The 16,784-nt window shown below is 45.8% G+C and overlaps 3 protein-coding genes across 7 annotated transcripts; 2 read left to right on the plus strand and 1 right to left on the minus strand.

The window, feature by feature from the left end:
- Positions 1-283: 283 nt before the first annotated feature.
- On the plus strand, positions 284-2,471 carry cldnk (claudin k). The gene is made up of 2 exons (XM_056607013.1): positions 284-514; positions 1,383-2,471. Exon 2 carries the CDS (start codon positions 1,554-1,556, stop codon positions 2,199-2,201), a length of 648 nt encoding a protein of 215 aa, XP_056462988.1. The 5' UTR covers positions 284-514; positions 1,383-1,553; the 3' UTR covers positions 2,202-2,471.
- A 1,465-nt stretch (positions 2,472-3,936) lies between these two features.
- Positions 3,937-15,772, plus strand: hgs (hepatocyte growth factor-regulated tyrosine kinase substrate). Of its 4 annotated transcripts, none has more exons than XM_056576941.1 (20): positions 3,937-4,090; positions 4,995-5,079; positions 5,251-5,326; positions 5,409-5,501; positions 6,202-6,322; positions 6,852-6,904; positions 7,034-7,102; positions 7,295-7,419; positions 7,953-8,046; positions 8,705-8,803; positions 8,903-8,998; positions 9,511-9,549; positions 9,681-9,857; positions 10,133-10,346; positions 11,005-11,177; positions 11,544-11,684; positions 12,168-12,345; positions 12,490-12,623; positions 12,917-13,099; positions 13,364-15,772. In XM_056576941.1, the coding sequence occupies exons 1-20, from the start codon at positions 4,054-4,056 to the stop codon at positions 13,460-13,462; spliced, it is 2,286 nt and encodes a 761-aa protein (XP_056432916.1). In that variant the 5' UTR covers positions 3,937-4,053; the 3' UTR covers positions 13,463-15,772. The 4 variants fall into 4 exon arrangements, with proteins under 4 accessions (XP_056432916.1, XP_056432898.1, XP_056432905.1 ...); XM_056576923.1 differs by having other exon boundaries at positions 7,926-8,064; positions 13,364-15,771; XM_056576930.1 differs by having other exon boundaries at positions 7,926-8,046; positions 13,364-15,771.
- On the minus strand, positions 14,270-16,729 carry zgc:103625 (methyltransferase-like 26 B). Of its 2 annotated transcripts, XM_056576962.1 has the most exons (7): positions 16,451-16,729; positions 16,108-16,310; positions 15,676-15,838; positions 15,502-15,561; positions 15,345-15,412; positions 15,168-15,246; positions 14,270-15,070 (listed from the first exon to the last, which is right to left on the minus strand). In XM_056576962.1, exons 2-7 carry the CDS (start codon positions 16,305-16,307, stop codon positions 15,023-15,025), a joined length of 618 nt encoding a protein of 205 aa, XP_056432937.1. In that variant the 5' UTR covers positions 16,308-16,310; positions 16,451-16,729; the 3' UTR covers positions 14,270-15,022. The 2 variants fall into 2 exon arrangements, with proteins under 2 accessions (XP_056432937.1, XP_056432927.1); XM_056576952.1 differs by having other exon boundaries at positions 14,270-15,246.
- Between the last annotated feature and the right edge of the window lie 55 nt (positions 16,730-16,784).

Genomic DNA, 16,784 nt, shown 5'->3' on the forward strand with positions numbered 1-16,784 from the left:
AAAACCGAGATGAAAAAGTGGAGAGAATAAGATGGGGTGGGTGGCTGGGTTGGTCGGGGTTGCAGAGTGGGATAGGGGCTGCCAGTGAAGCTGAGGTGGTGCTGGTGGGGAGGGAGGGAGGGAGGGAGGGCGGCGAGCAGAAGCGAGGGCACAGCGGAACAGCAGGGCATTGTGTTGGTACACCAGGCACTGGGAGACACATTCAGATATATTCACTTATTCACACGCTGACACGGGCGTGCACACGAGCGCGTGCTTCTGCCCACTGCCACACAGACTTCCAGTGGCATCTGGGAGGGCAGCCTCCCTCCCCAGTCCATTGCTGGGTGTTGAAGCTGACTGTGCCTCTCCATCACCTGACCCTCACCAGAGCCAGACCGTCCGAAGCGCTCTTCCTTGGCTCGCCTTGGGGGAATAAGGTGAATACTTTGGGCGTTAGTGTCCAAGAGCGCCGCTCATTGAAGAACGAAAAGGAAGACGAAGACCTGTGGACCACTTCCAAAGGGAGACGAGAGTGAGTTGATGCTGCTCCTTTGGTCATGAATACTTTGGTGTCCGTCGTGGGTGTTGGTATCTCCACAAGTTTCAGGAAGGAAATAGGGGAAACTTAAACGTCATTATCACTCAGGATCGTCTGTACTGATGGGGAATAGTTAGAATTTTAATAGAAGTTGTATTCATGATTTGATATCTGACCAATTATTTTATCTCGATCTCGACAAAACATAGACAAATATCGGCCGTTCTGGATACTTGATTCTGTTAAACTTATTTGTGTCATTACTTAATGCTCATTACTTTGTTACATATACTAGTAATAGGTTGGTAAGTATATGTACTACTACAATGAGCACTACCAGTATGTTAAATAGTGATCCATAGGAATGCACCTGTCTGTGCTTCCCTTTGTTAAACCATAATAACGGTGTAGCCTTTGGTGAAGTGGTCTGCTGTTGGAGCATAAGCCGTTTTAATTTTACAGTAACGGTAAAAGACGCAGTGCTAACTTCACGGCCTCCGGGCCCACTCCACGGGCCGTCATGAAAGCTGCTTGTGTTCAGAATGTCCTCATGTTTTTCTGAGATAATCCACTCACCGAGCAAGGCGTAGCTCTACACCCACAGCTGTGTCAAAGAGAGCCATTCTCTCTGCTACTCATTGGAATCCTCTCGCCACGGGCCTCCCAACATGTTTCCTACAAGTATTTATGATAACTATATGCATCCATGAAGGGCTTCGATGCGTTGGTCATTCAATGGTAATTGTAGTAGACAGAGGGGTGAATTCATGTTTCAATTATTTTGGGTGGCTGATGGTGTTTGCCTGACGTAGTATAGTTAAATACACAATAGTGATGACCGATTGTATTGTTTGTCTTTCAGGTTGCTCGGCCGCTGTCTGCTTTCACAGCTGTCTTCCCATCACGGCATCGACCCTCACCACACAACGGGAGCCTCATCTGGTTGGAAGTAGACTTTGTCCCCGCAAAGGAGAAAAGACACTGATCCCACATCACCAGCTGCCTCCGTCCGACTCCGACAACAGCGATCACCATGGCGACCACGGGTATGCAGCTGCTCGGCCTGATCATGGCCATCGTGGGCTGGGTGTGCGGGGCGATCGTGTGCACCATGCCGCTGTGGCGCGTCACCGCCTTCATCGGGAACAACATAGTGACAGCTCAGATCATCTGGGAGGGCCTCTGGATGACCTGCATCGTGCAGAGCACTGGGCAGATCCAGTGCAAGGTGTACGACAGCATGCTCGCCTTGCCCAGCGACATGCAGGCGGCGCGCGGCCTCACGGTCCTCTCCATCATGCTTTGCGGCGTGGCGCTCTCCCTGGGCGTGGTGGGCGTCAAGTGCACCAAGTGCGTCGGCGTCAACAGCCTCAAGGCCCGCATCGCCCGCATCTCCGGCATCATGTTCGCCATTGCGGGCTTCCTGTACCTGGTGCCCATCTGCTGGACGGCCCACTCCATCATCAGGGATTTCTACGACCCGCACGTGGCGGCGCCGCACAAGCGAGAGCTCGGCCCAGCGCTGTACATTGGCTGGGGGGCGTCCGCTCTGCTGCTCATCGGGGGTTCTCTGCTCTACGCCGGGTCGAGTCCCCCGGGCATGCCCGGCTCGCCCACCTTCAGCAGTGGGGAGAGCAGCCCCCGCAGAGGCCCTGCCTCACAGGTTAAAGGCTACGTCTAAACTCTGTTAATATCACCCCTTCTCTCTCTCTCTCTCTCTCTCTCTCTCTCTCTCTCTCTCTCTCTCTCTCTCTCTCTCTCTCTCTCTTTCTCTTTCTCTCTCTCTCTCTCTCTCTCTCTCTCTCTCTCTCTCTCTCTCTCTCTCTCTCTCTCTCACAACCAATGATAAACCTTCCTTACCACCTTGATATCTCTTCTTTTAATGCTACGATATTTAATGTTACTCCATTTTTTTTGTTTAAGTTATTTTAAAATGCCATTTCAATGTTATTTTGGGGATTTTATCTCATGTTATTTCATACCCTGTGACTTTAGATAACCTTTTTTTTTTTTTTGCTCTGTCAGATGGTGGAAAAGTACAAATAAAAAATCAGTCTTTCAGATCCTACACTGAAAAATGCTGTGTGTTCTTGTTCCTTGACATACGTTCATTTGATTACAACCCAAGTAGCAGTTTCATTATTTGTGAGTAATAGCTTGTTTCATTCAAAATAATGGTCAAGAGAACAGAAGGCTGTGCTTTGTTTATTTACGTATTGTCCTACTTGAGGCGGAAAGAAGCACAATGGAACAATGGAGACATGTGTACATTTGAGGTTGTGTGCATGTGTGCATGTGTGTGTGTGTGTGTGTGTGTGTATGTGTGTGTGTGTGTGTGTGTGTGGGGGGGGGGATTGTTTTTGCACAAGCGTGTGTGTGTGTCTGTGTGTGTGTGCACGCGCGAGAGAGAGCTGTTTACAGATCGAGTGTCATCGCATTTTATCTCTTACAATAATAAAACCAATTCCAAACAAAATGCAACATAACATAGACTGAACATTCAACATAGGCATTAAAAACATCAATGGGTCCATTGGATAAGTGTAAATAAGTGTAATTTCATAGAATCACCTATCTTGAGGCATAACGTTAATCTAGCAAATGAAATCACACAAAAACACAGCACCTGAACTGTGTGTTTGTGTGTGTATAATGTAAATTTACCAGAATAAAATGGCTATTAATGGTTAGATTGGTCTGGAGGCACATGGGCTTGGTGCACTGCTTTCCTCATTGGCTGCCAAGGAAAGAGCCACACAATGCCACTTTACATGGCATTACCGTCCAATCACAACAATGGAAACCACTGTACTGAGTGCCAGGTAGTGACTCATGTATGACCTAAGTAGGACTATACCAATGTTTTCTGTAGCACGACTGGGAATACAGTAAGGAGTTTTGTGTTGATTCATTGTATAATGGTAAGGAACGAAGAATGTTACATAAAGGAATACATTGTTTTGGGGGTTGTGTTCTGTTTACGTGGTTTTAAAAGTAGGAATGTCATGAACACATTTTGAATGAGGCCTGTGAAGTATTGCAATGTTTTCACATGAAAAAGAAAGCATTTTAATATTTAGTGAGATTATTTCTTTATAAATAATATATTCTGCAACTAACAGAGTTGTCATCGATCCTCCTCTCAATATAATGATGGAAATTAATATAAATGCACATTACATCATTTAACCACCTTGTCCAAAACGTAACACATCTCAAAAGAAAATATGAAATGGTCAAAAGAATAGAGAATTCAACATTCTGGAGGTTTGATCTGACATATATTTTAGACACTATCTTGCTGGAAGTGTTAGAAAGAGATGCAGAGTTGAGGCTGACGAAAGTGTCACAAGTAAAGCCAGTTTATCGAGTCTACGCTAGAGAGGGAGTGGTCTTCCCCAGAGGAACCAGGAAGGAGAAGGAAAACACCTAGCTAACGACCAAAGCTATCGGGCTAACATCAGTAGCGGTGGTAACAGCTCAGCTGCCTAAATAACTCTCTTCGTTGATCAGGTCGAGTCTTCTAATATAGGATGGGGAAAGGCGGTGGCACATTTGAGAGGCTAATCGGTAAGACATGCCAGTAGTTGACGATCTGTACGAAACATCAAATTCCTATTCGTGCGATGTTTTTCCACGTATTGTTTTGACAGACGTCTGGGCTGCGGCTCCAAGGCCAGCTACTTTTAGCATGCTAACTAAAGCTAGGCAGTGGATAGCATTGTTTCATGGCCCGGGGTAACGGGCTATATTTAGACAACGAGTATTTAACAAGTCACAGTCTGTGTGTGGATGATATAGCTGATTTTTCGCTACATTCGTTTCAGAAATTGGTGTTTTTTGATGATGTGTGGGGAAACTAAAATGTGCTTGTAACACAGCTGTGTCGTTGAAATACTCACGTCATTATCATCACGATGGTTTGTTGTTTAGATGAATAACCATCAAGACAAAATCTAAACATTCAATGGACTCATTGACTCCCCTTAACTAACTAGACAGTCGATTCACATTTTATGACTGAAACGTAGATTATTCGATTCTTATGACGCTTGTAGGGTTGCTAGTCTGGTGATCAAGTGCTCATTACAATGTACTACGTTAGAAGTAACGTTACGCTAGTATGACCAATATCTGGCCCTTCCATGAGAAATATGTGCCCTACACAAGACAAATACATTTCATGACAACGGTTAGCCCTTCTTCTATTCGCAAATATATCAGTGATTCCAATGTAGTCTTAGTAGGTTTGTCGGTGAGCCCTACTCTTGAGTATACCTCCTAAAACAATTATCTGTAGTGTATATATTTTTGTGTTGTACAATAAACAATGATGTATATCATCATTGTGTTGCATAATACCAAATTATCTCAACTAGTTAAAAATGCTTTCTATGGCCAAGTAAAGCATTGTTGCACTGATATATATTTTTCACTTTTGTAACACTTTTTGTTTTTTATTGTTGTTTTGCAGATAAAGCTACCAGTCAGCTGCTACTTGAGACGGACTGGGAGTCGATACTGCAGATCTGTGACCTTATTCGACAGGGAGACACACAGTAAGTCATCCTATATCCGCCTCTATTGTAAGCTAAGAAATCTGGAATGAAACAACAATTGAGATTGTGTTGGAAGAAGTGAAGGTCATGGGCTTCATTACGTTATTGTTGTTATTATAATATTATTATGGTTGAATAATGGACCTTTTATTTTTAACTCCACCAATCTAGAGCCAAGTATGCTATTGGTGCCATCAAGAAGAAGTTGAACGACAAGAATCCACATGTTGCCCTCTATGCATTTGAGGTAGGCTTTGTATGAAGGAACACATATAAGTGGCTCTATTGCTCAAATACTAATAATAATGCAACGTGTTGTACGTCTCTAGGTTCTGGAGTCGGTGGTGAAGAACTGTGGGCAGACTGTTCACGATGAGGTGGCCAGCAAGCAGACCATGGAGGAACTCAAGGACCTCATTAAGGTGAACCTGGCTTTAGTCTCTGTAATGTCATCCATTATCATACTCTTCCGCAACTCGGGGAATTATCTCTTTATTTGATTCATTGCTAGAGAAATACTGCTCCCTCCATTGAATTCACCAATTTTATTTTAACCTGTTGTAATATTGCATGAAAAAACATGAATGCGACCAGAAACTTTTTAAATCAGTATTTTTTAATTGTAAATTAAAAGGTAAAGGCTACGTTAACCCTTGAAACAAGTGACATTTAAGTCTTCCATATTTGTCTGTTAAATGTAAATATTGCCTCTGTATTAAATATAACATTAGAGTTTAGAGTAAGATTTGTCTGGCAGCTAACTCATACAGCATGAGTTAGCAGTATTTGATTGGATCTCCACCTCATCATGTGACTCCGACTCATGCAACTCTGTGGCTGGGTTGGACTTCCTGTCTATGTCAATATTATTATTAACTCATGCTGTCGACCTTCAAAGGAACCTACTATACTCAGGCTTCTTACCGTATGCAAAACATAACAACATACACGTTTAAATGGTGATAAAACTTATTTGTGACCTCAAAACATAACGTTATGGTTATTTATTTAGGTGGTTATTAAATGCCATGGTAGTTAATGTTGGCCGAACCCCTGAAGTGTGGAGTCCCCTGTGTAGTTTCCTATGACTGGATTCATTGTGTTTTGGTTTGCCCCCAGCAGCAGACCGAGCCGAACGTGCGCAACAAGATCCTCTACCTGATCCAAGCCTGGGCGCACGCCTTCCGCAACGAGCCCAAGTACAAGGTCGTTCAGGACACGTACCAAATCATGAAGGTGGAGGGTGAGTTTAGGCGGGTTCACTTGCAATTTCGGTTTTTCTGAACATTTCTGAAGGGATCTCTGTGGGAGAATCAGAGGTCTTGACTTTGCCAAGACAAAGAAATGTAGCATCGTGAGAACATCCAGATTTAAATGCTTGCCTTTCACAGGTTTTTGATGGGAAGCATTGATTTCAAATATGGCTGTGGCTCGTTTTCTCTTGGCTCCTGTTGAAGAAAGCGAAAGCGTATTTGAATTTGAGAAAGCGTTTTGTGGGGATGCTGTCCAACATCGTTACTCTGTCTATTTCGGATTATAACAGTTTTGATTGCTACGTTTTCCTTGGGGGCCGACAAGGTTTTTATCATCCGACTGACTGCAGCGCTGCTTGGTGGGAATGTCGAGTTCTGGATGGTCTCGGAGGGCTTAAGAAGTCATCACACATAGAAATGTCCTTTATTCATGCATTCATATTATTCCTGATTACATTTAATTCAAGGTTGTTTCTCAGGTGTATTTACCAGGTTTGTGTTCCTCTGTGTTGCCAACAGGACATGTGTTCCCTGAGTTCAAGGAGAGCGACGCTATGTTTGCTGCTGAAAGGGTAAGTTAGTTATTCTTGTATACCTGATGTTGCCTAACATACAGCTTTGTCTATTCTGGTTATTATAAGCCCTGCTTATGAACCGGGAGCTTCCTGGAGTAAAGGGTTGTGTTGTTCTGCTGTTTGAAGGCCCCAGACTGGGTGGACGCTGAGGAGTGCCACCGGTGCAGAGTTCAGTTTGGCGTTATGACTCGAAAGGTAGGCTGGCTCTTCCTGGAGCTGTGTCTGGAACTCTGTCGTGGGCTGAGGGGCGGGGGTGTCAGATTATGTCCTCCGTTAATGGTTAACTAAGTTATGCTTTCTCTTGGCGCCTTGCAGTGCATGCTCAGAGGCTTCAACCCACAGATTAGCGTGTTTATTTGTGCTTCACCGGTTTCCTTGCCTTTTCAGCACCATTGCCGGGCCTGTGGTCAGATTTTCTGTGGAAAGTGTTCCTCTAAGTACTCCACCATCCCCAAGTTTGGGATTGAGAAGGAAGTGCGCGTCTGCGAGCCCTGCTTTGAACATCTGAACAAGTAAGTTGGCATCTCGCCATCCCAAGCAATGGGCGTGCATACAGCATGAATGTTTAATAATATGTTTGTGGCTGTATCTGATCCTTGCTGCTTTATCTCATGCCATGAACTTACCCCTAAACTAGAGAGTTGTACGTACTTAGTCTAGCTCTTGTGCCCCCTCATTTATAATACTAATGGATTATACATATACCTGTGTGTGTGTGTGTGTGTGTGTGTGTGTGTGTGTGTGTGTGTGTGTGTGTGTGTGTGTGCGCGTACTATGTACTAACTATACTGCCCTAACATGGTCCATGACTCAGATGCAATGTTATATTTTCGCTCTTTGCTTCAATAGCCTAGCTAAAGAATGTGTGGCTGCTTTTGTGTATTCTTCCCAGCCTCTATCCTTTGTCTCGCTCGCCTCACCTGTTGTTGATCAAGTGCTCTATACACGTATGGCTTGTTGACTCTGCGCTGACTCTCAAGGTTGTCTGTCCTCCCCCCCCGTTCCTGGTCCTTACCAGCCACCCCTCCCTCTCTCCCCCGCCTAGGAAAGCCGAGGGGGGGAAGGCCAGCGCCGCCGCCGCCGGGCCGGCCGAGCTGCCGCCCGAGTACCTGACCAGCCCACTGTCCCAGCAGTCTCAGGTAGTGGTCCAGGAAACAGTAAGTGAAGCCATGGCCACGCAGCAGCTAGAAGTGGTCTACTTAGGGGGGATAGCAGAGCTAATGCCGTGACCTAGCTAGCAAGAACAACGAATGAATGCCTTGTTAGGGTTTTGTTTTGGGATGTTATTGACTGTACCGCTAAATTATATTTTTTGCTGTTAAGCATATATATATGAATTTTGAATGAGATAAATAAGATGATGCAAAACATGAGTTGATATGGTTAGATACTAACCTAACCATATTAAGTTGGTATTGCTCAACTGTCTTGAGGATATACAGTTCCAGTTTAAAGGACTATGTTTCCTCAAGTTCTTCCTGTTGTCTGTGAGCTGTTTAAAGTGCAGACGTCTAAACGATACGATGTTGCTCTCCTAGTCGTAATGTATGTAGAGTAAATGAATGTTGTAAATGATAAGCCATTCCAAAGCTCTTGAGATAATATGCTTCAATTCCTTGTTGCTAAAGATACGTTTTGAGTCACCCAAGCAGATATTATTCGATGTACTCGAACGTAAAACGAGTGAAAACCACAAAAAGCTAATACCATAGGCATAGCGTGGTTAGGCCTCTGATGTCCACCGTGGCGTCCTCAGACAGAGCGTTAGAGGTCCCTCTGCTCCCTGTGTCTCCCCAGATGCCCCCCAAGAGAGACGAGGCAGCTCTGCAGGAGGAGGAGGAGCTGCAGCTGGCCATAGCGCTCTCCCAAAGCGAGGCCGAGGAGAAGGAGAGGGCGGTGAGTCTCCTGACCTCACTCCTGGCTTCCCACGCCCGTGGTGAGTGTTTTTTTTAAAACGGAACACCTCATGCGTTTTTTTTTTTTTTCTCTTTGCAGAGGCAGAAGAACTCCTACACGGCGTATCCCAAAGCCGAGCCCACCCCCGTGACCTCCTCGGCGCCTCCCGTCAGCACGCTGTACTCCTCCCCCGTGGTGAGGCTCCGTGCACTGTCATGCTCCACAGGGACACGGCCGTGCACTGTTCACCTGTGGGACACGTGTACACGCGCCTCAGCTTTAATACACATTTCCTAGGATACGGTTTCAGGAAACGGTGTGAAACGATGTGACTCCTAAATGAAACATTCCATCTTTCCATTATAGGGATTTGTTGATAGTTTATACGTCCTTAGAAGAAGAATGCATCGTCAGGGAGGGATTACATTACATTAATTACATTTAGCTGACTCTCTTATCCCAAACCACTTGCAATAAGTGCATATAACAAAGAAGAATCAACCCAGAAAATTTGTCTCAAGGACTTAATTTAAGAAACTAGAGATGGCTTTTCATTTTATGGGCCAAGATGCAGTCTGAACGGATGAGTTTTCAGTCTGCGACCGGATATTTTGAGGTTTCCTGCTGTCCGGATGACTATAACCCTGACAGATATTGCTGCAGTCAGGATTGAAATGTTATAATAATATACTATATTCTGTCGACAGAACTCCTCTGCTCCGTCAGCTGAGGAAGTGGACCCAGAGGTACGGCAAATCCCATAATATGTCCTATCATAAATAAGATATCAATATATTATATTGAATGCTGAAAACAAATCTCTGGAGGTATCCTATAAAGGTATCCTAATCTAAATGTGCTGTCCCGTTCCTTACAGCTGGCCCGGTACCTGAACCGGACCTACTGGGAAAAGAAACAGGAAGAGACCCGCAAGAGTCCCACCCCCTCGGCCCCGGCTCCCGTCCCATTGGCTGAACCCCCGCCGCCAATCGCTCAGCCGGTGGAAACTCACCCTGTCCCTGTCCCTGTTCAGCCGGTCAACATTGTAGTGGAGGTAGGCGGAGGAGACACGGTTCCCTCAGGCCATCGTAGCTTCCCTGCGGTCAGGGGGAATGTCGTTCCACAGTCGGGTTACATAACATGAGGTCGATGCATGAGATAATTATATATCGTACAAGAAAACGCCAAGAGCAATGAAAGCAACAGGCGACAGCTGAATTAATGGAATGTCGCAGAGGACTACAAAACCATTGGGATTCGAGATGTCTGGCTTTAATTCCGGCTAAGTTTTTTTTCTCTGTTTGGTTTCTCCCGCCTCTGGCCCCCCAGCCGCAGTACCAGAACGGGGAGTCGGAGGAGAACCACGAGCAGTTCCTGAAGGCCCTGCAGAACTCGGTCACCACCTTCCTGAACCGCATGAAGAGCAACCACATGCGCGGGCGCAGCATCACCAACGACAGCTCGGTGCTCTCGCTCTTCCAGTCCATCAACAACATGCACCCCCAGCTGCTGGACATCCTCAACCAGCTGGACGAGAAGAGACGTGGGTACCGGGCGGGCGGTGTCAGAACGCCATGTTACACTGAGAACGTTTCACTGTTAATGTTCAGTTTTATTAACCACACACTCACACGAGTATACACCCACCCCCGCCGCACCCTCAACACTACAAGTTAAGGAAAGGTGATGATGAATTGTTTTATAAACTATCAAAGTATATTATTAGCGGAAGGGTCGGAATACCATGTTGATGAAATCCTATGTAGTTATATATTGAATGTCAATGGAGAGTATGATTTCAGACGGGACCTTTTTGGTAGAATACATGAAATGTCCTCATTACACATTTTAGACAGCCTTTCTTCGGATGTATACCAGGCAAATGAATGACGTTCAGGCCATTAGCGCAAATCTGGTCTGCGTAGGTTAGCTGTTGAGAAGTGCAAATGTATGTCAATTTCCCCTCTGCACGTTAACCATCCGCGATATATTTATATATACACACACAGTCTCACCTGTCGTGTGTGTGCGTGTGCACGCACACGCACACACACGACAGGTGAGACCGTGTGTGTGTATATATATATATATATATATATATATATATATATATATATATATATATATATATATATAGTTAGATATATCTATACACACGGTCTCACCTGTCGGGTGTGTGTGTGTGCGTGCGCGCGCCGCAGTGTACTACGAGGGTCTGCAGGACAAGCTGGCCCAGGTGCGCGACGCGCGGGCGGCGCTCAACGCCCTGCGGGACGAGCACCGGGAGAAGCTGCGGCGGGCGGCTGAGGAGGCGGAGCGCCAGAGGCAGATCCAGCTGGCCCAGAAGCTGGAGATCATGAGGCAGAAGAAACAGGTCGGTACCGCCCCGGCGCCCGTAGGAGGCGCAGTATGAGTCAACCATCGGGTTCGCGGCAAACCGTACATTGCCCTCAGAAGGGGTTCTTTCCCACGCTATGATCTTTTAAATCCTCATCTTGGGATGTGACTGAAGGCATGCTTTACTTTTTTTAGATTTTAATTCGTGCTCCGAAAACGTTGAATAGAGCCTTATGCAGCGATTCATTTCACGATCACCCCCGTTCTACAAAAGTCAAACAATTATTAACCTTTTGAAATTAAGCAGCGGCAGACGGCGCCCCGCTGTCCGCACACGAGCCGGTGCTCTGTGACCGCTAGCTGGTACAGCGGTGTGTTAACGGGGCGTGTGGGTCTGTTTCAGGAGTACCTGGAGATGCAGAGGCAGCTGGCCATCCAGCGCCTCCAGGAGCAGGAGAAGGAGCGCCAGATGCGTCTGGAGCAACAGAAGCACACCATCCAGATGCGCGCCCAGATGCCTGCCTTCTCCCTGCCCTATGCCCAGGTAGACCCCCCGCTCTGTCCACTGGGTGTTCTTTATGGACCTCTAGTCGGAATAAAAAGGGGTCTTCTGGTTTCTTTGTTGTTCATACAAAGGAACGTTTGAAAGTCCATTAGAAGGTGCTTTCTAATGGCCAGAGGCCACAGGGAATTGATTAATATAAAAAATATATTTGTTCTACAATAAACCTGCATATTTTGGACTGAAAAGGTAAAATAATAATAAATTATAGATTCAGATTAAAGGCACCTTGATGGTTTTAAAATCCTATTCATACACTATTAGCTTATGCATTTTTTGTAATTACAGAAGTATCGCTATACATAGATGAACATAGTCCCCTGGAGTGGTTCTACGTACATAAAGCTGACGTAGTACATAGGCACATTGAGTGGTTCTACATACATAAAGCTGACGGTGTACATAGGCACATTGAGTGGTTCTACATACATAAGGCTGACGGTACGTTCCGCCGGTGTGTCCCAGATGCAGTCCTTGCCCCCCAACGTGGCGGGGGGCGTGGTGTACCAGCCCGGGGCCCCGCCCAGCTACCCCGGGACGTTCAGCCCCGCGGGCTCGGTGGAGGGCTCCCCCATGCACAACGTCTACATGGGCCAGCCGGGCCAGAACCCCCCCGGACAGTACCAGGCCATGCCGCCCGCAGGTGAGGACGCCGACCCCCCCGGGCCTCTGGAACGGTTGCCATGGCTCCACCCCCAGTCCACATGTGATCACCATACGCGATTTAATAACACAACACGCATCCTGTCAAAGCGAGTGGTTTACCCGTTTTTCGTTTTGTGTTTAGATCCCAATATGGTCAACGCGTATATGTACCAGACTGCGGGAACCAACGGGCAACCCGCACCTCCTGGCCAGGCCCCGCCCACAACGTCCCCGCCCTACTCTAGCTATCAGCCGACGCCCACGCAGGGCTACCAGGTACGGCGGACTCATCCAGAAAGGTCCGGGACTCCACATGACCGTGCCAGGGCGTTGCGCAACATCACAAGTGGGCGGGTCCACCTAGATGTATGACGGCTAGATGAGCAACATTCGGTACCGTCCACCGGATGGGCTGGTAGACCGATCTATCCAGCACACATCTAGGTGGACACGCCCACTTGTGATGTCAGAAGGGGCTGAATTTCAAAACGGCCTGTAACGGCTGATGGTACGTGGTGGTACAGTATGTCACCTTTTTTTAACTGTTTGATCGTTCTCACCTCGCGCAGAACGTAGCCACCCAGCCGCAGAGCGTCCCCAACATGCCCCAGTCGGCCCCCACCAACGGGATGGCCTACATGGGCTACCAGCAGTACGGTATGCCGGGCATGATGGCAGCCCTGCCGGGGCAGGACCCCAACATGGCCCCCCAGCAGCCCTACATGGCGGGCCAGCAGCCCATGTATCAGCAGGTACGTCCCCTCCTAGCCCAGGAGGCCTCCTAAGGCGTACTCGTGATGAGGGCCAGCAGGATGTGCAGGCTATGAATAATGGAAAGGACTCCAACTAAAACCTGTGTTTTTAAAATGGAGAAATCCTTTTATATAGGAAGCTTGAATGCACTTGAATGTTTTTATACTTGGCGTTGGAATCATGGAATTGATACTCCCATGATACTTAATGCATGGAATTAAAACTTCCGTGATACTTAGTGTTGTGGAATTGTAATGTGGCAGATGGCGCCCCCTGGTGGACCGCAGCAGCAGGGGCAGCAGCAGCAGCCCCAACAGGTCGTGCCCGGTAGTGCAGAAGCACAGCTCATCTCCTTTGACTGACCATCGCAACACTGCCATGCCCGCAAACAACAACAACAACAACAACAACAACAACAACAACAACAACAACACACTACTACACCTTCTCCCTCCGGTCCTCTCCTCCCCCCTTTCCTTCCTTGGACTCCCAGCGCTGCCATCGGGAAACAACACAAGGCTCGTCCTATACGCTCCATCCCGCTGTGACGTCGTGGCAACGTGAAAATGTCGTGAAGATGTCGCAGGACTCTCCGTCTTGCCCGCCTGTTCTTACTCACCCAACCACGCAAAGGAGAGTGGGTGAGGAAAGGGTGTGCCACACTCTCTCTCTCTCTCCATCGCTGTGTCTCCCTCTCCCTCTCTCTCTCTCTCTCTCTCTTTCTCTCTCCCCCCCCCAGACATGTATGCATCTATTTCATATTATTAAACAAATTGCGGCTAAATAGTCGGATATAAGAAAAAATTTAACAATGGAATAGAGATTGGAGTGGGGTGGGGAAGGAAATAAGCATGTAGCAAATGCTATCTCGTATTTTTCTAAAGCGAAATGCACGTGTGTTTATCTGGAGCGAGTATTGCGCCTCGTTCTGACACCATCGTGGTGGAGGGTAGTTGTATCTGGAGTTCAAAAGACCCGCTGTAATGTTGGTGAATGAGAAATGGTCAGAGGGGAGTTGTCAAACGCTGATCCCTCCTCGACTTAACATTTTGAGTCAACATTCCACTGTGGTAACCTCTCATATATTCCCAAACACATGCAGTCAAGGCAAAGCCTCACCGATCTGGCGGTTTACTTTGGGCAAAAGGCAATAGGTTATTAATAACATGCTGCAAGGGGCCTTTAACGGGAATCATGATATGAAGAGAACATGACGTAAGTAGTGAAAGGTATGCTGATCGGCCATGTTATATAAGTACTATAGCTGCAATGACCCAACATCCTTTTCCCAGCTATAACGATGTGCTTTGTTTTAATTGAGATAGCTTGTGTTGCCTGATTCAAAAGCACCGAGTCATAACAAGATATATATCCCACCTACTGCATTATCTGTTTATCTATTGGACATAGGTTTTTAACACTTAAAATCTGCAATGGATGTTTGCTTTTGTTTTATGTTATGTTCATGGGGTCTCTTAAAAAGCATCACATGCTAGGGTGGATGAAGGTGAGGTGGTGCATGTGTGTAACATACACTCACACACACGCTGATTTCTGTAATTCTTAATTGCCATCTGTGATCTTTTATTCTCAATCTGTCTGATTTCAAAGTAATTTTACGATTTTATTTAATAAATATCTTGTCGTCCATTTGCTTCGTTCTCACCCTTTTGTGAGTATGTCCTTTGAGTGTTTGATGCTTAATATGCCACCATTGACACGATTAGTAAATTAATGTATAATGACTCAACAGTTCTGCGTTACATTCATGTATTCGACTTTCGCTTATCATCTGACGTAGAACCAGGTATTGAGAAAAATAAATACACAAATGTTTTGTTTTCACCCCATAATGTTGCTATGTGCTATGGAAACATAGTAGTTATGTGCTCTGTTTTAAGCTGGATCCATCTTAGACTCCTTCACAGCCTTCTGAAGATAAGGCATTTCTTGTAATCCTCCATTTCAATCTACGGGAAACAAAAGGTTCATAAATCAATATGTGCACACACTATAGCAAAGATAGAAACATATTAAAGGGCAATCATGTGCAATCGAGCTACTTACTATCCTTTCCATCCGCAGTCGGTTACCAAAGGCAAGTTGTCTCAGTACGTCTATGTCTGGGAGCCCCCATTCTGGATTCCTGTTAAAAGTGTACGTTAATCACCCCTTCAGACAGTACTACTACTTAAATAAAAAGTCTGCTTCTTAATATGAATTGACTGTTCTTAGGAAGCTCACATCTTTTTTATCTCTGCATCCAAGTCTTCATTGCAACTTGGAGTAATCATGCCATTCATTGCATATGCCTGGGAACGAACAAAAATGTTCACACACCAAGTTTTTGAAAAGGCTGATTACGCCACGGGAACCTTTGAGATACTAACAATATACTTGCCCCATAAATGATCAGAATACCATCTTCTTTAAGGATCTGACCTGCTCCAATGAAAACACCCTGGTGATATGCACAATAAAATAACAATATGTAAGTCTGGAACTGATTTGAGATCAGAACTATTTTCAAGTGAGTTAACATGTAATAACATGCAACATAAATAAACACATTTACCTGGGCCGTTGTGAAGGAGCTGTACTGCATCAGGTTGATGGCGACGACGACATCACAGGAGATGTGGGTGAGACCCGCCCACTTGTCCCAGGGCTCGCTGGCGTCCAGGTGAATTGGCTGCCGTACATTCGTGACTTTAGCGGCCACGATATAAGCCCTTATACTGGTACAAAGTTCAAAGCACGTACATTCATTGTACCGAGGTTAAATATTGAATACAGTATGTGAAACTGGTAATAACTGTAAATAATAAATAAAATAGATAAGTAAAAGAAAACAAAGGCAAATCTAAAAAGAAAAAAGGCATTGATAGAAAGTGCAATGTATTTAAGATTTAGCAGAAAGCTAAAGCAAACAGTTAATGATGATATACTTTATCTGAGCGACAATCAACGTTTACAGTTTATCTAGGCTACATGCATAGCGTCCAACCTGTCCAGAAACTCCTCTTTGATATCTGACGGTTGCCAGGTGATGAATGGTATCTTCCGGGCAAAGTGTATCACGTGCTGCCCAGTGCCAGATCCCAGTTCCAGGGCAAACAGCTCCCTGTCGGACTGGTCCTCCAGCGCCTCCTCCAGCACCGAGCAGACATCCTCCCAGTTCCTCTCTGCTAGAGGCGACAATAACATGGCCTGCGTCAGAAAAGAGAATGAAAGAGGTTTACTCAACTTGTTTGATTCCTTGCAATAGAATAGAGCATAAAACATAAAGTTCGTTCTGAAGCGCTTTTTGATTTAGTTGTTGGGCCTTCTTTGTACGAATTGTCCCATACCTCCTGTTGCACTGGTTGGCACAAGATGCGTGAAATGGCATATTGTTGGAGCCGGGGTGGTGACAAATGTCCAGAAATAACAGACGGGTCCAGGGATTACGTGGTTAAGAGGATTTTCCCAGGATTCTCACCTTGCTCCTGCTCAGGGCTCTAAACATTACCAGTACAACAATACGCGCACTTGCAATTGTATTTTTAATCGACTGACATAATAAATAATAATCATACTTATCTACTGTTCGAAAACACATCGTATCGAAAAATATATATGAGTTTACGAATTTGTTGTTAGGTTTGCCTTGTTAATAAAGTTACGCAGACGCGTCCCGGCTTG

This window comes from Gadus chalcogrammus, chromosome 2 (genome assembly GCF_026213295.1).
Source record: "Gadus chalcogrammus isolate NIFS_2021 chromosome 2, NIFS_Gcha_1.0, whole genome shotgun sequence".
NCBI lineage: Eukaryota > Metazoa > Chordata > Actinopteri > Gadiformes > Gadidae > Gadus > Gadus chalcogrammus.

Excerpts from the sequence above, each read along its gene's own strand:
- hgs (XM_056576923.1), top strand. The coding sequence starts at position 4,054 with ATGGGGAAAGGCGGTGGCACATTTGAGAGGCTAATCG. Across the intron at positions 8,065-8,704 it reads AGGTAGTGGTCCAGGAAACA|ATGCCCCCCAAGAGAGACGA; the intron begins GTAAGTGAAGCC and ends GTGTCTCCCCAG. Across the intron at positions 8,804-8,902 it reads CCGAGGAGAAGGAGAGGGCG|AGGCAGAAGAACTCCTACAC; the intron begins GTGAGTCTCCTG and ends TTCTCTTTGCAG.
- zgc:103625 (XM_056576952.1), bottom strand. The coding sequence starts at position 16,307 with ATGTTATTGTCGCCTCTAGCAGAGAGGAACTGGGAGGATGTCTGCTCG. Across the intron at positions 15,413-15,501 it reads GTATTCTGATCATTTATGGG|GCATATGCAATGAATGGCAT; the intron begins GCAAGTATATTG and ends GTTCGTTCCCAG. Across the intron at positions 15,247-15,344 it reads GATGCAGAGATAAAAAAGAT|GAATCCAGAATGGGGGCTCC; the intron begins GTGAGCTTCCTA and ends CACTTTTAACAG.
- cldnk (XM_056607013.1), top strand. The coding sequence starts at position 1,554 with ATGGCGACCACGGGTATGCAGCTGCTCGGCCTGATCATGGCCATCGTG.